Source organism: Hippoglossus stenolepis, chromosome 4, assembly GCF_022539355.2.
Source record: "Hippoglossus stenolepis isolate QCI-W04-F060 chromosome 4, HSTE1.2, whole genome shotgun sequence".
NCBI lineage: Eukaryota > Metazoa > Chordata > Actinopteri > Pleuronectiformes > Pleuronectidae > Hippoglossus > Hippoglossus stenolepis.
The window spans coordinates 25,056,813-25,080,808 of record NC_061486.1 but is presented as its reverse complement, the minus strand read 5'-3'; the positions used below and the strand labels follow the sequence as shown (position 1 = coordinate 25,080,808).

At 42.3% G+C, this 23,996-nt stretch overlaps 1 protein-coding gene across 1 annotated transcript in view; it reads right to left on the bottom strand.

Annotated features, from left to right (window-relative positions):
• LOC118106643 (gap junction delta-2 protein) overlaps positions 1 to 22,746 on the bottom strand; it is a 30,937-nt gene extending 8,191 nt beyond the window's left edge. Inside the window, exon 1 of the mRNA XM_035155342.2 lies at positions 21,547 to 22,746. Within this exon, the coding sequence (XP_035011233.1) occupies positions 21,547 to 21,617 (71 nt within the window). The 5' untranslated portion in view covers positions 21,618 to 22,746. The remainder of the gene's footprint in view (positions 1 to 21,546) is intronic.
• Positions 22,747 to 23,996: the final 1,250 nt, after the last annotated feature.

Below are 23,996 nucleotides of genomic sequence, written 5' to 3'. Positions count from 1 at the left end.
TCTCTTCCCTCTAGAGAATCTTTCTTTCTTCGCTTTTTTCTTTCAATCGCACCCCTAGGGCTCTTTGGCCCTACTTCCTCTCTCTCTCTCCCTCTCCCCCTTCCCAATATACACACACACATCCGCTACCCCCACCCCCATCAGGAATAATCTCCAGATTGTGTCAGTACTTTTCTATGAAGAGCCTTGTTTCTCTGCGAACAGTCCCACAAGGCATTTAAACTGTCCGTGGTTTTAGTCTAATGCGGCTCGCTCGCTGCTGCCAAACACTCCTGTGGAACTGGTTCACCCGGCAACTGCATTTCAATTTTGACTTTTTATTTTGGCAAAAATGCCCCAAAAATAATAATCATCAATTGCAAACCTATGTTGTTTACTTATGCTTCAAAAACATACACATGGCAGAGATATTAGCACATATCCCAACACACACACACACACCTTCTGCTCCCAGCAGACAATGATTGTTGTTTCCTTTGACTAATATGTTGCCTGTGTTTCCACACAGGCATTGGTGATTATACAAAAACATTATCCTAGCACAATTCCAAAAATGCCTCCTCCTACAATCATGCCCCACCCACCATTTTTTTCTCCTGCTCTTCCTCAGTATCTGACAGTGGATATCTTGCATTAAAAGGGTGTTTTTCACTTTCAAAGCTATAATTATGGATGTGCAGTTAATTTTCAAAATGAAACGGGCACAGTAACGTAAAAAAAAAACATAAGTTCTGCATCTGACGTAAGAAATCCTGTTCAATCTAGTACCTTCATATGCATTCACTTTAAAAATATGCACATGTATGCAGACACACACACACACACACACACACACACACACACACACACACACACACACACACACACACACACACACACACACACACACACACACACACACACACACATAGACAATACTGCTGCTCCCCCAGTGGTCTGCATTATTCAACTTCCAGAGAAATTAAAATCCCATGCACAGTGAGGCTCTCTTTTAATGAAACCTTGAACACTGTTTACATGGCATTTGGAGAGGGTGAGTTGAATAAAAATAGACGTAGAGGAGAGGTGGGAGTTGGATGTAGCTCAATAGGTAGAGCTGGTGTAGAGTGGGTTAGTGAGGCAAAGCATATGAAAACGAAGAGTAGACAGTATGTTGCTCCTCATGTGGTTAGAGAGAGGGACAGTGTTTGATCAGGAGATGGAATAGAAAAGCAAATAATTCAGACATTGTGGATGAAGAAGGTGAAAAAAGAGGAAATTAAACCAGGAACAGGCATAAGAGTGTGTGGATAATGAGGAAGAGGAGGCAGAGGACAGGAAATAATTGGCCAGGTCTCGATGAGGAGCGTGAGTCTCGGGGAGATTGGAAGATGTGGTGATAAAAAGAAGAGGGGAGAGGAGAGGAAGAACAGCTGTGGTTCCTTTACCCAGAAAACACAACACAACCTCTCCCTCGCACCACCACCACCAACAACCTTTTTTCCCCTCCCATCTCTCCTCCCTCCTTTCATTCTCCCCTCCACTCAACTCCCCCCTTCTAGTTACCACGGCAACAGGCGATGGGCAGAAAACGAGAGAGAAGGGTGCCGACTGGAAGCCAAGTTAACTGAAGAACAGCATATTTCTGCTGAGGAGGCGAGCAGATTTGTTGTTGCACCAGTTAAGATTGTGGCTTAGTCGCCTCAGTGAGCTTAATGCTTACTTTATGCAAAAAAAATCCTGAAGTAAAGTTCAGTGAAACAGCAAATTATGCCAAATAGGCCAACTATGTTATCCTGCTGTGTGGAAGCTGCTTAGAAGATAATTCAGTGAAGAAAAGTACATGAAGAAACGCAGGCTCAACTGTCGTTCCAACATCGCAGACAATGAAGGTTCTTTACCAAATGAGACACATAATCCATTTCAAAATCGATATCCAGCATCCCGTGATTTAATTTCTGCTGTAAACATAGCATTTTTGTGAGATGTTGAATTTCCTCTATTTCCTGATCAGAATCATCAATGATTAAGTAGAAAATGCAGCCCCTTGGCTGACCGGCTAATCCCTCTCAGAGCGTCACCTTTAGTCTCCATCAATACCTCCTCCTGATTTTCTCTGCACATCTCCCCTCACCGCTTTTTCCTGCACGTCCATCACTGCTGCCGCTCCGTTTCTACTCTCACTTGCATCTCTAACCGGTATCTCTGTTTGAACTAACATGGACTAATTTTAGCTGAAGTTATAGAAATAAGTAACACAGTCAGTGTCAGGCTAAGATAAAAGAAATAAAAAGATTCTCAAACTGATTTTCTTATGATAGGGAGAGAGACTTTATCGGACTACATCTGCCTGGCCTCATATTATAAAGTCTGTAGAAATCCAGGAGAAGTCGATGTGTGAACACAGCAGGGGGTCGCCCGCTGGATTCACAGCGAGCGAGTGTGGGGGTTTGAAAAAACTACAAAAAGAAAACAAATATCTCCGGGTGAAAAAGCAGTGTCATTAACATAGAAGACACTGAAGGAAGTGTGAGGAGACTTTGTGGAGATAAGAGCTGACGATGGTGTCTGTGTGTTGCGAACAAAAATCATGTGACCCAAGCAGCGGAGTTAGTACGTCACTTTCTGCCTCTGCCTGCTTCACCTGGCTGCTCCACCTCTAGCCTGAGGATTTGTTGCTGTTGCGAGCACGTCTGTGTAGAGTGTTGTGCATGTGTGAAAGGCAAACTGCGGGTAAACTCTGAGGCCAATTCTCTGGATTTTACCCGGAGGTCGTGTCTGAAAACGGCTTAATTAACACAACCAATCATTTCATTCGGTCCAAATAAAACAATTGGCTGGCGTACCTGTCAGTCACTTACCGACCTGCATGCACCTTACTGAAGCAGAGACGATAGCCAGAGTAGCTTTGACAAGAGGGCTGATGGGATGGGGTAGGATGTTTTTCAAAGTGTAGCCTGCTCTTGCAAGCTTATACAGGATTACCAACCCTAGCTTTAATGAATTTATGCTACAGGCCCAAAGAAAATCTGAGAAACATTATGACTTCCGTTTTCTTCACAAGCAACACATAACCTCTTATCAGCAGTTTCACTCTCCTTAACCATTTGGAGTCTTAAGCTAGTGTGGCTGTTTTTGAATCCCTATGATTTTGCCTTTATATCTATTTCTCAGCACAACATTGCCTATTAGTACAGACAATACATTTTTCACTTTGACATATATATTGGACACATCACAGGATTTGAGCACCCTGCAGATTCCAAGGGTGTTAACAGTTTTTTAACTTAACCAAATCTTAACAACAGAAACAATAGATCTTAAAATGATTATATGAATCGTTTTTGTCAAGGTCATGTGCACCATTAGAGCCACTAAACTTTTATGCCTTGGTCATTTTCGCATTTCATTTAATTTTCCCCCTTCTTTCTTTGTGTTTAAAGCTAGGGTTGTTTATCCTGGAAAGGCGAGTAAGAGCAGACTACACTTTGAAAAAATGCAACGGATACACCCCACCCCCTCCCATCGGCCCTCTCATCAGAGCTACATGCCCAAAACACATGAACATGCACTGATAACTGCTAGAAGCTGATTTTGGCTATCGTCTCTGCTTCAGTATGTCTCTCCGGCTGCAAAGTAACAACTTTAATTTGAAAACTGCAAAATAAAACATATATCAGAAGAGCAACACACACGTGGTCAATTTATATACACACCTTTCGTAAAATAAAAAATTACCTGCAGTACAAGACATTTTTTAGAATATAGGAAAAGATGGTGAATGTCCCTTGTATGTTTGAAGGTCTCCTGCACAATTTAATTTACCAACTAACTGTAGATGTTAGCAGGTCTTAGTGGCCGCCAGTGGATGTTAGGGGCATAACCTCAGTTGTGTGCCTTAGCGTCATCAAGTGTTTTGGCCGAACTTGAGGGTATGCTGAGGCTTAAGTGAATCTGACTGGCCACTGGCTTGTATGGCAGTACTATGAAAGCCATGTAGTAGTAGTAATGTTTTGTCATTAGTGTTAGCAGAGCTTTGGGGAAAATCCCTCCTCAGTCCGTCCTTCTCTTTGTTTACACCAATCTTTATCCTGCTTCTCCTCCTACGATTTTTTCCCTTTTTCTTTTGCTCCTGTTTGTCTTAAGGGCGTCAGTTGGTAACCTGAACACAACATACAAGCATCTGACAACTCTAATTCTGTCACATCAAATACAAACTGACCCTTATCGCTCGCTCTCTCTCTCAGTGTTGCTTTGCCAGGGTTTATCAATAGCTAGTTCACTGCAGGTCACCATGCAGGCACCAGACTCACACAAGAGCCCTGACACACACACACACACACACACACACACACACACACACACACACACACACACACACACACACACACACACACACACACACACACACACAGAAGGGACATTCCGGTGCTTTAGGCGAGTGAGAGAGGGAGTGAGGGGGCTGCGTTCTTCCCTGCCGACAGACCTTTATCCTGCATGGCCACCCATGTCCAAACACACAAGTGCACATTGACACACACACACACACACACACACACACACACACACACACACACACACACACACACACACACACACACACACACACACACACACACATTCACCACCACACTCCCATGCTAAGACCAATATAAGAGCTATACGCGGTGTAACTGAATATGGACTGAATTCTCTCAGCTCACACAGGATGAGGACACCTCTGTGCACATGTGCACACACATACACATTTTAATCAGGGATGTGCACACTCTCCCAGCTGTTGCAGGGCGTTACAAAGCCGATTGTGTCTGACATTGACGGGTGTTAGTTCCATCCTCTGGGGAGAAGATGAAAATGAATTTCTATCATAGCGAGCAGTTATAATGGTTTTATCAGCGTCTAGTCTGGTTAAACTTTCATGTCCAATCCGGTGGCATCAGAGCCTCGGGTTCAGTTTGGGTCAGCCCAGATAAATCAGAGAAGTTTAGTACCAGGGGATGAAAATTCAAGAAGTAATGTATTCAAAGCAAACTAAATTTACATGTCCACTCTATAAACTCCACGGAAGTATAATTCAGACGTCAGACTCATACCTTACTTGTGTATTTACTTTACTCCACTGCATATCTGAGGAAAAACTTTTTACACTACTACATATATTTTACAGCTATAGTTGGGGACAATTTTTAAAGGCAAACTCAAGACTTATTATTTTAGTCCGGCGTTCAATTGAATTTTAATTATTTGTCCATGTATTGACATTTTAGCCTGTTTTATTATTTGGTATATTTTGTATTCACTTACTCTGTTGATGTCAGATTCTTTTACTTCCAATGCTATGCTGAAGTAAACTATATTCTATTTTATATTTCATTTTTTCTCTCTCATGTTTTTAATTATTTTGATCTCTTATATATATGTATATCTAACTGTTCATTTCTGTTACCATTAGTTTTTTTAATCCTACTGTTTGAATTTTAGTCTAAATTCTGCTTCCAGGGTTTCCTGAGTTGTGCAGGTGTGTGTGGGCGGCTGGGATTGCTTGTGTTTCTTGAGGATGTTTCGCCTTTCACCTTTGGAGGCCTCTTTGTCTCGCTGACTGGTGGGTAGTTACATAGGTAAAGACCCACAGACTGCTTCGGTTTTGCTTTGTATTTATATTTATGTGTGTGTGTGTGTGTGTGTGTGTGTGTGTGTGTGTGTGTGTGTGTGTGTGTGTGTGTGTTTGTGTAATTCAAGTCTAATTGATAGATTTACATTAAAAAGTACAACTGCAAACATATATAATGATATTAATTATTACACATTAATCTAACCATGGCTTGTGACCTCTTACAGAGACAACATTAGGGCCCTTTGTCACATTTCAGAGGATTTCCACCAAAGACACATTCCCATATAAACTTGCATAGTTTCATTGACTTCAAGGCTTTAAGTGATAAAAAAAATATAATATTCCATGAAAAAGTCCAAAGCCTTAGCGTTTGCATTACAATTTAACATGATATTACCTTAATATGTTGTAAGTGTGCACATGAACAGATTTCATGTTCTTCATGCCCTGCATTACATTAAGAACTCTGCACTGTAGACACTGACAGTACTCTTATTATGATATACTGTAGTCTCTGTATGTAATCCTGCCTATGTAATCTGCTAAAATGGAAATCTAATAATAGTATATTCTAATACTGTTCACTTATCCATCAATCTCTCTCTCTCTCTCTCTCTCTCTCTCTCTCTCTCTCTCTCTCTCTGTAAGCACACGCTTATAGACAAAGGAATTTAAGTGGTGTATTGATGAATGTGAACTGAAATTGAAAATTGTAGCTCATGGCTCAAAGACACAGACATATACAGTATGTGCACATGAACACACACAGATGCAGATGTCCAATGTAATTTGGGATATGTACCATTTAATTAGTATTCTATAATGAAATCCATTAGGAAGTCAATTTGTCTGACCAAAGACTGTAAAGGCTTTTTTGATTAGCATTTTTTCAAACATGATTAACGAACAGATTGATCCCAGGAGAAGGTTAAGAGTATTAAATGTCTTAAGTATTAAACCAATGCACTGGTTCATAAGTGCACTATACACAAGGGTCTGCATGTCCATATATAACTGTGGCAGTTACCTTGGCAACAGATTAGGCGGTCAAGTAAGGGTTAAATATGAGCACAGACATCAAAAATAGACTTTTTAAATCTTCTCAGAGAGATCATCTGAAACGGAACAATGGAGGGAACAAAAGGAAGTGCCACGAGTGGTCACCATGGCAACAGACCAACCAGTTAGAGCATTTGGTTTTCAGGGAGGTTGTAAGGTTGTGATGGAGGGGTGAGAAATGAGCGGGACTGAAGAGGAAGAGACCGAAACGCGTGGGCGGGAAACGAGGGAGACAGAGAGAGAGAGAGAGAGTGACATAGGGAGTGAGAGAGACGATGGGCGTAATCCGGATTAAATCGGTGGGTTTTGGACAATCTCGAGTCGGGACTGCTTCGCCCGTGCCAACATCCCACCCACTGCGTCTCTCCTGTGCCAAGCTCCAACCCAAATCAGCAGCTCTGGCACATGCAGGGAGCCTCCATGACACACAATCAGGCAGCACATAGCTGCACAGGGAACATCCCAAACACGGTCACTCACATGAAAAACACTCTGTACCTGTGGAAACCACTAAGGATTCATTTAGATTACATTTAGCCTCACAAATCTTCTTTTTCTATTTTTGGTTTCTTAACCTTTAAAACTAAACTGACAGTAAACATCTCATTATCTTAATTCGCTTATTTTGCACAAATATTCAAAAGGTGTGAATTGGTTTAGGATTGGTCAACAATGCCAATGGTGTCTGTGGAGAATGATTGAATCTTCTGTGCTTATGCAGTGCATTTAACATCTGGATTTAATGGGTCACTTATCTGGTAATTCTGCAAGTATAATTAAATGGGAGGCATTAGTATGGCTTGAGATTTGCTAAAGGTCCCAACCCTTGAATTTAAGAGTATACCAGCTCTCACCCTTGTGCCCTGACCTGCTATAGCTGGTGATGAATCAGTTCATATTTAATTCACCATTTAGCTCAAAAAGGAATAACTGGTCAAACAATCTTTTAAGGCATAGTTCACATGATTGAACATTTCTTGCTCATCATCATTCTCTTACACTTAAGAAATGACATAATCCAACGTTATTTCTTGATGATGGAAACAACAGCTGCCGAAGCAGTTGTACCACAAGGTCCAATCTTGCTCAGCCAATTGAGTTAATCAGTTATAATGTTCAAATTTGCTGTTTTTCAAAAAGAGACATGGAATTTTTTCAATAGAATAATATTTAGGTTAATGGCTAACATCAGCTACCATAAACTATTGGTCATAAAAAGACCCCAGCATTGTGTTTGTGTTTTAGATAGTTCACTCAGTAGGCAGTACCTTTAGCAGAGTTATGCCTAATTTCATGTCTTTTGTGTTCATATGCAAATTAATGTTGATAATCGTGATTACAACCGATGGTGTCCAAACTCTGCCCGTGCTGTTGTCACATCAAATGGAGACGCACAATGCAATTAAGCACAACACAAAAATATATCACATAGGTCAATATAAATCACTGTAGTCAAGTGGCCACGCCCACTGGCAATTTACTTACTATAAATTGTGAGAAAAGATGTAAATCTGTAATTGTATTAATTATTTAGGCTATCAGTTCTTTATTTCGTTTAGTTCTTCTTAAATTGACCGCTACAGCCTCACAACCTGAAACTTTTACTTTGAAGGCGAGATTTATCTGTTTCTGTCTTTCGATTTCCTTGTAAATTTTTCATTGTGCATTGGATATAGAAATAAGTGGACGCTGAGTTGCATTGAATTGCATTGTACGTATTCATTTGATGCAAAAACGTTGCAGACAAAGATCCCACCCATCGACATTCATTTGCATCTGGACACTAAAGACAAATAGGCAATTCCCCCTAAAGGGACATTTTTCAAAGTGGAACATGTTCATCTCTATTTGAATTAAACTTCATGAACAGATCATCGACACTTCTCTGACAGCCTCCATCTGTTGGGCAGAATCATGTGATATAATCAAAAGCTCCAGGTACTGAGTGAACTTCATGGTGAGATTGAATTTGAGCTCATGTTTTAGGCAGATTTGACATTATCTAACAAATCCAGCATGTAGACACATTGTGACCCTCTAGCATTACGATCACAAATTGGCAACTCTCAAATCTAATTTCCTAAAACCTAACTGCTCTGTTGGGAGTCAAACCTTAAGTGGTACTTTCGATCTGACGCTCTGACTCTACTGTCCACCATCTGATTGGACGTGAACGCAGCCTCATCCTCCCAAGAAACGTCACAGAGATGCCTGTCGGGAAACACAGCTTCTTCTAGTGAATCGCAGCCAAACTGCATGAGTCCTGCTGCTGTCACTCTACAGGTTGTGAAGGCTAAATTTATCAGTTTCACACCACAGCACAGCTCTGTCTACCAAGTAGCTTTTTTATAATTGGCCAAGGGAGCGATGTGATTGTAGCATATTGCCGAGAGTCAAACACGCTCCTTGCAGCTTGACTTCACTGCTTAATTGATGAATCTGCAAATGGGATCGTGTGTGTGTGTGTGTGTGTGTGTGTGTGTGTGTGTGTGTGTGTGTGTGTGTGTGTGTGTGTGTGTGTTGTGAGGTCTGAATGCATTGTCACATTCTGTCTGCTTGCTCATAAAATTAGCTGTGAAGATGGGGACTGTGACACTTTTGGCAGGATCTCTGTGTGTGTGTGTATGTGTATGTTTCTGCCCCTGAGTAATGAGTAAATATAGTAACCACGCTGCAAGTTGGCTTACGCACATGTTTGTCTATTCGGACGACCATCTGCTTATGTGTGTGAGTGCGCACACACACGTGTGAGGAGGCAATGAATCAGATGTGGGGTTTTTTTGACAGTGTGTTGGTCCTGGTGGAGGTGGTGTGTTTCAGCAAAGGTGTTTGACTGGTGCGCGCTCGCCATTTTTTATTCGTGTTGAGTCAATCACACTGTGCAGAAGCTGATACTGCCTCTGAGGAAGAGTTGTAACACACACACACACACACACACACACACACACACACACACACACACACACACACACACACACACACACACACACACACACACACACACACACACACACACACACACACACACACACACACACACCAATATGATCAAAGCGATTGTACGAAGGCTGTCCGAGGAGCTGCAGAAGTGATCGACAGAGATTATTCAAAGCTTTGCAGCTGAATCATGACATGGAGAGTATACGTGCTTTGTCTCTCTAGGTTAAAGACATTCATATTCAAAGATTCTGTTATTCAACAGTTTCACATTTGTTTATTTAATAATAAACAATCCAGGATTTTTGAACACTTTCTTTAACATTGTGCAATAGGGCATTTAGCCACTTTTCGTTAATTTCTGTGAATAATGAACGAGTCTTGATGAATAAAATGTCAGTCATGTCTAAGGGACAGATATTATGAATGTTTACATTTTAGGGTGGTTCCATATGGAAAATGTATTGAATATAAATGTGGTTTCATAAGGGCACTGTTTGGCCTTGGCAGAGGTATACTAAGTGACCTAGCTATTCATCATTTTTGTATTGTTATTTCTCAGAAGTCATATACAATGCAATGAAAACACTTAAATTACACTCTGAGCAACAAAGAGCCACAGTGCAGCGCCTAGGGACCAACTCCAGTTCTGTATTCTATCAGATATTAGCTTAACAGTTTGTTCAGGCAGTTTTCCGGCACTGTTCCACTCTTTTCATGTTGCCATGTTCATGTTGTGAGGAAGAAGAGTTTGCACATTTTCTGGTAATAGGTCATTTTTCATTTTGTTCATGACGTAGCCAGCCTTTAACATGCTCAGCTGATGAGGTTGAAGTAGCCATCCACAAAGCCCTGGTTTGGCTGAAAATGTCAGTTTCGGGTAGTGGTGGGCTAGTGGGCCAGAATGAACTAAAATTGTGTCCTTCAAATATTTCTCTATTTTTGTCTCAGTGGGGTTCTTCTTCCTCTTCATCATCAGACACAGGATGTATGAGCACTAATATCTCCTGCTCCCATTTTTTTGGGTGCTGACTTGACACTGTCCTCTTGCATGGCTTGCTGCCAGCTCCTCTTCCACCTCCCTAACGGTTTGGCTGGTGCAGATGTTCAGCCAGGCGGACGATCTCAAAATCAAATAGCATCAATTAGTCAAATTCGCAGATGCATGACTTAATATAATATTTAATAATATTAGTCTAACCTCAAAATAAACAGGGTCCTTCTTCTCTGTCTCAAGGAATTCCAGAAAGTAGCCATTGTTTAAGATGATGGAGTCTCTTCTCTACTGTGGTTGAAATTGCAAAGTGCCACTTGGCCTCATATACAGAACAATGAACTATTCTATGGCATCTGTAATCTCGATGTCATCTGAAGTGGGAACTGGAGATCACCCTGGATGTACTTGGAGCTGTTTATACAAGACTTACACAGTCAAGACAGAGAAGCTCATTTTTCGGAGGAGATATGGAATGTTTTTTTCTTTTCATTGTTTAGCTGTTTTCAGAAATGAACTCCAAAAAAATTGTGACTGGACAGTTTCTGGAGCTTGCCTTACACATCACCAATTCTGCAGGAGATTGTCCAGGTCAGATGCGTTCACAACAACAGGACAATGTCCGGAACACTCAGGCGAGGGGAGGCACCAGTGTGGAGCATGCAGGAGGAAGGACATGATGTACAGTATAAATTCCATTGCTGAAATGATTTATTTTGTGCGTCTCATACATGTATGACATCTCAACCATACAAAGTATAAGAGCAAGCATCCTCCACCTGGTGCTCATGTAATAAAAAAGCAAAAGTCTATGATATGAGGGCATGATAGAGGTGATATATTGTCAAGATATTGTTGTCATGGTAACAAAACCCACATGCAGTGCTTTTTCTGATGAAGTGCTGGGATGAATCTGACTCTGTGGACACACTCCCTCAGTGGCTCTTAAACTCTCACCTTGTTCATTAGAGGCTTAAGGCAAGTGTGAGGATGCAGCCAGTGATGGGAGTAGCGTTGGGTGGGGACGAGGAGAATAAATCAGTGGCAGAAGGAGCGTCCTTTTCATCTTCAAAGAGTGAGATGGAGTGAGATAAAGTGTGGAGGCAGACTGAAAGAGGGAGAAATGCATGGAGCTGTGCAGAGGAGCGGGCTGTTATCAGGACACCAGCAGACAAACAAACACACAGCTCAATCAAACTCAAATGTTAACATTAAGATTCCAGCATAGGAACGCTGTTAGTCATATGTTATAAAAGCAGATTGTATAAATAAGACAATGAGCTGCAGCCACGGGCCCACAAGAATAGACCCAACGGATCAAACTTCAAAAGAAGCAGCATTGCTTTGTTCCCAATAAAGATCAAAGTTGGCTATTTGTTTTAATTATCCCTCATATTTTATGTATTTTAGGGATGATCCAAAGATGCACATGAACACTGTAACATTAAAGTTGTAATCCTTTAGATTTTAATGAAGTTAGACCCTATTTTACATACTGGCCTTTTTTGTATTTACATCACATTTAGTATATAGGGCAGTATGGCGGTGCAGTGGTGAGCACAATCGACTCAGGAAGGTTGGAATCCCAGTTTGGCTGCTTTTGTTCTGTGCAGAGTTTTCAGGTTCCCCCTGCGTGCTTGTTGTGAGTGTGAATCTCTATATGTTCGCCCTGTGAATGGGCTGGTGACCTGTTCAGGCTGCACACCGCCTCCCACCCAATGTCTGGCTCCAGCCCCTCCATGGATAAGTGAGGGATAAGTAGTACAGTGGTACAGATCATGGACTAGATTGTAGAACTAGTAGGTTTTCTTGACAGAATTCACCATTCTGTGTTATTAATAAAGTTATCACTAACTATTAGTGTTAATGTTTACCCTCACTTATTCATGCACCCTTGATTTAAAGTGCATTCACATGTGGCATCGGAAAAATCGGTTCCTGACCAGGAAAATTCACATTAACACCACCTCAAGTCGTGACAAAATGATTTTTACCAGCACCACTTTTTTCCTATACAGAAGTTTTTATGAATGTTTTAAATTATTTATATGCCAGTCAAATTTGATCCTTTTTTTTTGCTCTTCGTTATTATTCAAATATCGGAAAGAGGCGTCCAGGTTTTTTAAAATTCAATAAACACATAAATTCAACACAGGTTGTTCACAGCATCCATGTTTTTTCCACTTTCCAACTTCAAGGCACATGAATTGACCAAAGTTTACTTGAAATAAGACATTCTACAGAGTCTTGTATGGATGAAGATGTGTATATTACTGTCATCGCCATGTTAATGTCGATTAAAGATTTGTTCAAAGTGAAACTGTACTAACACCAGCTCAAAGTGAGTGGAGAACATTAACCCAGTACAATTTCATTCTTATTTGAAACTAAATCACCTGCCTTATTGGACCTTGCAATGACTGAAAACTGATAAATAAAGATGGTATCTCATATGTTTTTATTATACTTCATTAACATATTCATATATGCACTTGTATTATGTACCAGCTGTTAACCAACATCTTTACTCTGACTGCTTTGCCTACCTACGACTGCGTGGTGTGAAAGTGATCTTGCAGAGACGTATAAAACTAGACTCCAGATAAATAATTCATTGAATCACTGCTATCATCGTGTGGTAATGCAGATGAGAGCAGGGGCTGCTTTTCTTCATCATTGACATGTTCAACTATTGATTTTCTGACAACATGGCGTAGAACTTGGCAGGTGGAATTTCTTAGTCCTTGAACGTCAGACCTAACCTCAGGTCCCTGAAGGCACCAGCAGGGAAGCGTCGAAAAAGTGGATCCTTAACGATAACTTGCTTTTATACCCCCAAAAAAGTAAAGTAACAGAATAATTACTAGTGGATTCACAATTTAAAGCGAGGTTTAGCTTTCAGCAAGATGAAACTAATGACTGCCTGGAAGCGTGGAAAAACTCATTAATAGCTCTAAAAAGCTGTGGAATAACAAGCACTAATTAAAGTAACATAACGCCAATGTCCTGACATTCTGTGCAAAGAAGAACATTTTTGCTTCCAGCACATCCCGATGGCCCTTATGACTTGTCTAGAACACTCTAGACTGCTAACGTTCATCAAAATGTGGAAACCGTTCCTTGAATATGTAAATGTGCATGAATCTAGTCTGTCGAGGGCTTTTATTTAAAGGAGGTGAGATGCTGAGGGCCAACAATGATGCTTGTTGCTGTGATAATGTGATAACTTGAAATGCGTTCCATTGTCTGACAGATATGCCTGTGGGGAGTTTTTTATGTCTCCACACCAGCAACAGCCAGTGGCTGGAAGCATCATGTTTTTGGGTTGTCCATCTGTACGTATGTACATCTGTCCCATTCTTGTGAACGCGAGCAATATCTCCGTTTTTTTCTCCTGTGTGTGTGTGTGTGTGTGTGTGTGTGTGTGTGTGTGTGTTGTGTGTGTGTGTGTGTGTGTGTGTGTGTGTGTGTGTGTGTGTGTGTGTCCAGGTTAAACAAACCCCCCGGTATCAACCTAACACTGACCTGTTCTGTCCTCCAGCGAGGTGCTGACACTAAACCTATAAGCCTTGCTGAGTCACCCTGCTAGAGACAGCTTCGCTCTGAGACCCTGTGAGGTGAAATTGGTCCGACCTCTGACCCCTTCACCTGCTCTAATCCATTCATCTCTCTCTCTCTCTCCTGCGCTTTCTCTTCTCTATGACATTCGTGTTAGATAACATAAGATTTTCAAGAAAATGGTGTTTGGACCTTGATAGGAAAAATTGACATAGGATTGACCATAACACAAAATTAAATAATGAGGATTGAGGTTTATCTTATAATATGTCTGACGAGACACACACACACACACACACACACACACACACACACACACACACACACACACACACACACACACACACACACACACACACACACACACACACACACACACACACACACACACACACACTTGCAACAGGAGCTTAATCGAATACGCCATCGGCATGTAAATACCACGTCAACCCTGACCTTAGCATATGTGGACTGAGAGGATGAGGAGAGGGACAATAAGCAGCTGAGACACAAAGATGATGGGGGGCAGAGGGTGTGAGGTGTAAGCAGACAGAAATGAGATCTCAAGCTGCATAATTATGTTCAGTTGCTCGCTCTCTCTAACCTCAGCTACAAGTCTGCGTCCCCAGCAAGTCCCTGTGGAGGCTGCTTGTAGCACTCAAGTCATAAAAGGCTGCGAGAAAGGCAGCGAAGGAGCAGCAGCCCTTATTTCCTGCTCCTGGGGCTCATTTGTATCTCCGGCAGCACAGCTGTGGTGGATCAATCCCACTATCAGTGCTGACATAAACGTTCAAAATGCACCTCTGAGGCATCTTCAATATAAACCTATCTTTGACAGTTCGATTATTTCGCCAGATGGTGTATGTAAAGGTTTCATCAGCAGCTGTATATTTGTTATAAAAAAAGTCTGGGATTACATGCATCTACCTCCCACTGGTGATTCATAATCTCCCTATGGAACACGTGAGGGCGTTTTAACAACCAGCCTTTTATGGCAGCACGGAGAAGGCACTGACATTACAGCCGACAGCATCCCGGGGGGGCATTATATATGGATGGAGCAAGTGTGAAAGTAGAGACAGGGTGGGACGAGTGAATAGATGTTGCAGATCGCACGTGGCCTTCTGTGTCTCTCGATAATCTCTCAGGGGAATCTGTCACAAGTGAGGAGACATCATAGCCACTTTCTCGCTTCCTTGCTTTCCTTTCTCTTGCATGCGATATAGGAAACCTTTTCCGGATAATCCTCACGCTATACAAACAAAATCATCTCTCACCTCCATGGGGAACGCTCCGCACAGGCGTTTGCTCAATAAAAGCATGATGATCTAAAGGTCATGTGACGACAGAGCTGTGACCTGTCAACAAACGCAGGCGCACTGAGTCACATGTAAACACTGCTCACTAATAAATATTGGTTTTGGCTGTTGTGTACTGCATTGTAGTGCTCTGAAAGAGTGTATTGCTCACCCACACACACACACACACACGCTTTCCTAGTTGGTTGAGCAGAGTGACAACACTCATTTGACTCAGGGGTACCATGCTGAGGAGTCATGCTGAGGAGTCATGCTAAGCGACCTGACCTATGTTAAGATTACTTGTAGAGCTTACGTAGCAACACACAGAGACACGCTCCTGATCACCTCATGTGAAGTGAACACTTGCAGAGCCACGCTGAGATACGAGCAAACCTTAAACCTTCTCATGTTCTTCAGGGAGGCCGCCGAGTGCTCCAAATGAGCTGCTGCTGCTTCTGCAAGGACCACGTATAAGCTTCAAGGCTTAAAAAGCTCAGTATAGTTCATACAAAGTGCTTGTCTGATCATGTAAGTGCATTTGAAACCTGCTCCCACTGGCGGAATTGGAAATGGCTGCATCCGACAAATGACCCAAATGACCTAATAAGGGTCTCATTCTCCGCAGTTTCTCCTGACAGTAACCAAGTAAAAACTCTAGAGTGAGAATACAGCAGGATTGTGTCCGCGGAATTCACAGCGACTGAGTGTTTCTAAGACGCAACTGAATAAAACAAGATGAATACAAATATCTCAGCCTGAAAAGCTAGAGGAGCCAAGATGTCAACTTGGAAAGACAATGAGATCTTCAGGTGATAAGGGCTGACGACGGTGTCAGTGTTCGGTAAAAAAAAACATGTCCTGCTGTGTTGTTCATATGTAAAAGAAAAATATCCGGATGCAATTGTCTGGACATTTTCCAGAGATTATGAGTGAAGTTATAATATTGTGAGGGTTTTGTGTTTTCATACATTTTGATAAAAAGCACTCTTTATTTAACTTTTAGAAGACGAGTGGCTTTGAGGATGAAGTAATAACTCTTGACTGCTTGTCAACAGCCACTATAACTTATATCTCATTGTCTTCGAGGTGTCTAACCACTGCTTCTCTCATCGAGAAAGAGTTAATACTTGCCCTTATGATTACCATCAAGGTTTATTTTAATGGACAAAAAAGTCAATGAGGTACTTGCAGCTTTAATCAGGCACTTAACATTCCAGTCACTGCAACCAATGAGCCTATTTGTACTGCAAATAGACAGCCCTAAAGACCATTTCATTAAGTGCCCAGTCCACTTCCTATTCCATTACTGGAGATCAATCTCAAGGTGGTAGGAGGACGGACTTGCATGTTTAGCAGTCCCACTCCCACCAGTGGCAGCTCGGACATGGGACTGTAGCCTATGGGAGTGGGAGCACAGAGGCAGCATGAGTGATGTTTAGACAGTAGTTAGGTAGACAGTGTTTCATCAGGGTTTATCCACAGAGGCTGCGTGTACCAACAGGCACCGAGATCCCCACAGTGCATCAGATGGTCCCGGGGCAATCGATTTACACCTGGACCACTGATCTTTCCTATTGAAGATCAGGATATTGAAAGAAGGGTCCTTCCTTATAAATGAGAGAGGCAGGTACATTAAAATGAACAGAGCGATTCATAACTGTGGTACATCTTTTAGCCTCATTCTAATGGAAACATGCCCTCGGTCAGATCATGTACAGTACATACTTGAGATAGCTGCTAAATTATCAACATAGTTTGAGATGAAGTTATTTTTGAACTTTTTTCTATTTTCTCGTACTTATTACTGTTGGGGGCTATTTATAACTCACAGTTAATATTCTTCTTCCTCCCTGTTTTAAAAGAACATAGACAGTTTTCATCCCATTAACTTGGAGCAATTACAGATAATCTTGATTGGTGAAATATGTAACTGTAGTTGTGGGTTTGAACATTCCAAAAACATCAAGTAACATGAGATTATTTCAATGCATTTGAGTATCTCACTTGAAATAATCAGCAGTAACAAACTCAAATTTGTATACGGTAATTATCAGCCATTCTAAAGCCAGTTCATGTTTTGTTTGGCCCAGACTACCTTGTGAGTCAGTGTGTCCCTCAAACACCACCCTTCTCCACCATAATCCATGATGTGACAGGTGACTTTCATGTAAATACATATTTTAAAACCCCTTTTTCTTTTTGATTTCTTGTAAATCCTTTTAAAGTTTTTAAATTGCTGATTGGGGGATGTGTTGGTTAAAAAGTACACTGAGCTTCTCTGTTATGTGGTTAACATGTCAGAACCAGACTGGGTTCTTCCTAACCAACCAAAACCATCTTTGTATTCTCTTGTTCAGAGCCATTTTCTGCTTTGATGTTGTTTAATAGTTTACAACATTAAACAACATCAATCCTGTGATTCAATGGCAGGATTGAATCACAGGTAGCAGGTGAATACACACACACTAGAGAGGACCAAAACCCATCCAAGCACGTGATATGTGAACAAAGAACTAACAAAGTTCACAGTTTACACAGAGTCGCACATGCAAACACACACACACACACACACACACTCACTCACTCACACGCACAATCCGTGACCGTAGAAGGGAATCTCTAGGGACGTCTGTAATCTTACACAAACAACGAGTGTTATATTGCCCCTAATGTGTGTGTGACTCATGTATGACAAATTGACTCAGGCCTGCAGGCTGTTGTCATGGTGGGCTCATGAGAGCACACACGTTGGCACCGCCTCAGGAACAGCAACCTGTCCAACGCTTCCTCCCACGGCACCTGCGCTGACCAATGGGATGAGTGAAATGGCAGCAGAGGGACCAATAGGTTTTAGGATTGAGGGAGCATTAGCGTGCGGTTATAAAATTTCACGTCAGCCGTGATGGCCTAGATTAGATGGTTTTGAGCTGTGGAAAAGCCAGATGTAGAGATGGCACTTAACTGTGGAACGTACAGACTGTCACACAGAAACCAAAGCTATAAATGGCTGACTGGCTCTTCCCGACTAACACAATTTCAGAAGTAAATTAATACCGTGAATTATATCCTCCTTATATGAAGCAACTTTTTCCTCATGGACAAACTAGAAAAAAGTCCTCTTAGTGAATGAAACAAGCAGAAATAGTCTGATTTACAACAAATAGACCACAGCACTTAGGGATGTGTTGTGAGGGAATTATTATGGAAACCATAAAATACGTTTTCTTTGTAGAGTTTTTAAAACCAGGATGTCACTAGCAAAGTCGATCAATCTGTTTGGTTTACGGCTGTGGAGGCCAAGGCCAAAAGAGTCCCTGCCCCACTTGCATCTTATCTAACAACTAAAGACTCACACTTGAGCAGTGGTAGACTGCAGCTGCACACATCACACAGATTTGCACAGATCACTAACATTTGATAATACAACAAGACTAAAATACTTGAACACCATCCTCTAGCAGTAATAATCACTGTTGTAGTTAATCTTGTTAGCATGGTAATAAAGAAACACAAAATAACTGAGGCTTATGGTCATTTTTAAGTCAGCCCAGGAGGTAATGTTCTCACCAGTGTCTGTTGGTTGGTTGGTTTTTTGTTATGTTATGTTTGTTGGATTGTTTGTCAGCAGGATTACACAAAATCTACAGAACGGATTTCTATGAAACTTGGTGGGAAATAGATGAGTGCGTACAATTTGGTGCAGCTTGATACCCAGTTGGGCCTTGGTTGGTGGAAAGATAAGACTGGCAATAAACCATTACATTTTATTCTGGATGCAGATTAAGGGTGCAGGATTTTTCTTTTCATTTTCTTTGTTTTAAGACAAATACATATTTTAGGTTACATTAAGGACCACTTCCCTTGGTCTTTCAGGTTTTTACTGTTAGGTCTAGACAAAAATATGTGTAGGAGTGTTCAGCCTTGGCGGAGGTGTGTGTCGTGGATGTTTCATTGCAGTCCGTTCAATAGAGATATTTCAATCTGGACCAAAGAGGAGACTGACAATTCAACATTGATATTTTGCAAACATGGATATGATATTGTTAAAATTGAACATGCAATCAGGTATTTGAACATTTGTTAGTTTTTTGTTGTCAAACTTCAGCTCCATCATCACTACTTGGAGTAAACCACTCCTCCTCACTGAAGAGTAACAGTTGAACTAATCCTGATCTCTGAACTTCCCATACACATAAAAAACCTCCATCTATCCTGTTAAAAAAGCACAACCTCCGTGTTCTCATAAATATACATTGTTTCCAGTTTTACAGCTCTAAACATGTCACAGACCTTTGGAAGAATTTCAAAAGCTGTAATTCTTTGGTTGACTGAAACTAAAAGTGTGTACATTACAAAACGTGAAAAAGGTGTCTGTTAGTTGCTCTGGATGAGGAAAAAACAAACTATATTCAGGCAGAAATGCAATTTAAACTGTACATTGTGTTGGACATCCTGTGTGTTTATTTTGATTTAAGTTTTGGACGGTTCCTCCCGTCGTCAACATTTCAACTGTCTGGACAACTGATATAATCTGCATGAGGAAGATCTGAGGATTTTTGCCGCCAGGAGTCCTGGTTGCCCTGCTTAGGTCATGACATGCAGCACCATCTCGTGACGAGACAGTCCTCTTGGCTTCCTACCAACACCCTGCAGACTGAGGCCATGTGTCTGCTCGCTTGTCTGTGAATAACCGCTCCTCGCTGCCTTCGCCTTCACAGTCTTCATTAGTCTTTCTCCTGCATCTGCTTCCTGTCTTTTACATCTCGCACAGTAGATTCTACCGCTCTCCTCTTGACTTTGCAACCAAACTATTTTTTTTTTTTTCCCTCGATTGCTGTTGTGGATTTCATTTTTCTCTCTGTGTCTTTTCTTTTTTTGCTCTCGCTGAGGCCCTGCAGCGAATGTGGCTAGTCTAGCTGCACCTCCAGTGTCTCATGAATGAGGGGAAGTGAACGCGGACCAATCATTCATCACAAAGCCGACTCTAACAGACCATTCAACCAACAGAACGTTCTCAGAACAAGGCTCCAAATCACTTCATTTTCTCGGCTCAACAAAATTCACACTCATCAGCAGAAGACGACTCATTCTCTGCCAAAACAGACAATAATTCTCCACATCATTTACTTCATAACGTTTATTCACTCAATAATTAAAGAGTACTACTATCCAGAGTGAGTCAGTCGCTGCAGGGGGTTGGTTTAAACTGCCAATTCTCTAATGAGCCCACACTGAACCTGTGGTTTTCAATGATGTCCCAAGAAAAGCCAGCCTCAGAAATATGTCCTTTACTAGATGTAAAATCATGTTTAATACTGTCTGCAGAGCTGATGTGCTTCAGTGGTAAAATCGCTCATGAATAATTGCTCCTTTTGCGGCCGACGTGAATGAGTTATTCAAACTAGACTACAAGTGCTCTCAGCATGCAGAAGAATGCATAAATTATAACTGCGGTGACCTTGCGCTGGTGATTCGTTTTTTAGGTTGTGAAATGACTTCATACTTGACGGAGAAAGAAAGAGGAAGACAAGGGAGGAATGGAAGGGGGAGGGAACTGTGGGAACGCTCAAACGAGGCACGCTCGGGCAATGTGATGTCCTCTGAGGCAGAGTTGACAGTTAAGCGGGAGGAAAACAGAGGGAGAATAAAGAAATCGGCATGGAGAGGTAGGGCAGGAAACTGTGATTTGAGCCATTGTGGACGTCTAAGGTGAGATGTCCACACACTGCTCTGACGTCCAAAGCCTCTGTGTGGGCTTACAGAGTCCCTCCTGGTTGCCTAACCCTCCCATCATGTCACTCAGAGGGATTAAAGAAGCTAAGCTAAAGCCCCCATCACCCTGCCATCAGCCACTTTGGACCAGGAATCACTGACTGGAAGCAAGAAAGGATTCACATTCTGCATGCATGTTACACAGGGATTGGTACTCTATTGTTGTAAATACTGCATGTTTGCACGGACGTACAGTAAGAACAAGCTCTTATGAGGAAACACACACATCGTAGAACCAAGCGAGAACAGTTGCAATTTTAATACAAACACTCAAACATCCCGCCTGTGCAAGCATCGCTCTAAAGACCTCAGTCAGTCGCACAAGAGCTCACCTTCCGATCATAGTCGAGTGCTGCTGCACTGCAGCCTCCAGGAGGCGCTCTAGGATGGTCCATTCTCCCATGGCTGGAGTTAGGAGGCATCCACTGGGTACAGGAAATCAGGGCTGAGCCCACTTCTGATGGGCTGTCCAGTCAGCAGGAGCACCACTGATGGTCTCCACGTCCCTTCTTCAGTCTTCAAGGTAACTTGTTGCGTTGAGATGAGGTAGGGAGCGGTTTCAGGTGGTTTAGTGTAAGAGAAGAGCCCAACAAGAAGCTTGAAGAAATTCAGTGACGCCTCATTGTGAGCGCCCTTTCTTCTTCACACACGCGCTCACAACCTTAACTGCACCTGAGATGGTTGGACGAGACTTCGATGTGCTCGTCGCACACATGTACACTCACGTGTCTGTGTGTGCACCTGCTCACATGAGTGTGTCTTCCCACTTTCCTCCTTGTTTCCCTGCTCTGGGTGCACCTGACCCTGTTCACCTCCTAAACAGCTGGACGGTCATATGTTCACACACCGACACACACTCTCAAACACACACACACACACATCTGGTGTAGAAGGACTATCTACTACTGGGGAAGCAGTGGTAGTTTGTGCAGATGTCCATCACTCGCACAGTAGCACTCTGCTCTCACACGCTGGTTCTTTGAAAGCATCTTGTAGTAACGGTGGCCGGGCGCAGGTCCTTGCACTCATGTGAGCCTGAGCAACCAGGCATCTCTGCTGGCTTTCCACTCCTCCATCCTCTTCATGCCTTCCTCTCTCTCTCCCCTCTTTCTCTGTCCTCTCCTCCAGCTATTTTTTTTAAGGGATCCCTTCTCCACCGCTCTGCTGCTCCTCTCCTCTCCCTCTCTCCTGGTTTGGTTCAGGCAGCACTGGAGAGAAGCATCACACCTCCTCCTCCTCCAACCATCTCCTTCCCTCTGCTCAAAACCGTGCAAGAGTAGCTGGTTGCCTCCTCGTCCTCACTGCCTTTCTCTCTCTCTCTCTGTCTCTCTCAGCGTTTCCGAGAGGCAGCTCTCCTCTCTTCTCTTCCCTTCATCTTGTTTTTTCCTTCCCACTTGGCTTCTCTCTCTCTCTCTGTTTGCACCCTCCACCTGCCTCCGTCTCCCTCTGAGCCAGTAGGCAGCAAGACCAAGCGTGTGTCTAGGGGATTAGAGAGAGGAATCATTTCTCTGCTCCTCCCCCCTCTCGCTCCCTCTCACTCACTCACTATCACTGTGTTTATCCCCTCTCCCTCCTCCTCCTCCTCCTCTTCATCTCTTACTGCTCCACCACCAACAGCACCACACAAACCCGTTTTCCAGTCCTCCATCACATCGCACATAGCTTGAGATTTTGTCTTGCCATCTATGTTTTCATTATCTTGATGCCTTGGGTGCATCAATACGTCCTGTAACTGCAGGGATGATCTCTGCTGTTTACACACACACACACGGAGACAGAGACCAGAGACATGAGAGGCAGTGCCATGCTGAGGCTATGTAAGGATACTGAGCACGGGAAGAGAGTGACAGAGTGCGAATGTGATGGAATCATTGTGTGTGTGTGTGTAATGGAAATGGAATTAGCGACATCAGGATCTAAAGTAATTTACTCGGAGGATGCTCTCTCTCTCTCTCTCACACACACACACAAGTTAAAATCTACAGTGTGATGAGAGTTTAAGACTGATTCAGATATGCCTATTGGATACATTTCAGACTGTTGTAGTCAGTGTACAACAATATACAAGAGCAAGAAGTCAACTAATACTCAACAGTTGAAGAGCTATAAAATCAGCAAGTGCCTGAGGGTTTCACTCGGTAACCGACTTAATGGGCTATCATTGATATTTTGAACATCTTTTTAGCACCTTTCAGCTTATTGTTTTGGTTTTACAGCCCACCACTCTCTCTCACTGTGTCATTTTCAGCCACAACTCGGACTGCTAAGGCTCAATAGTCCCCTTAAATTCAATCAATCTGCACCAAGTTGCACACACTCATAGACATCAGTTCCCTAAATGTGCCTGATCTTTATTCATCAAGATCCATGAATTATTCCGTGGGAAAACAGTGAAAATGTTGAACATGCCATACCTCCCAGTGTTAAAGAAAGTGAAAAAAAATTAAGGATCTGCCCCCTGATCTGGATCCACAACAGTATTTTATGGGTTCTTCCCTGACCCAAACCAGATCATCCCATTAAGTTTCATGGGACTCGGCTCATTTGTTTTTGGGTATACCTGCTCATAAACAAATATAAACAAACGCAGCACAGGAGTTAATAAATAACCTCCTCGGTGGAGGAAACAAACAGGTAATAACATATGGTTTTGTTATCCGGTCACAAGTGGACAGCTCTGAGTGTGTGCGTTCGCACCTGGCATTAAAATGTGGGCCCCCCCCCCATTGCATCTCGTAATCAGATCTCACTTCCACACCTAAATGCGAATAAACATATGCAT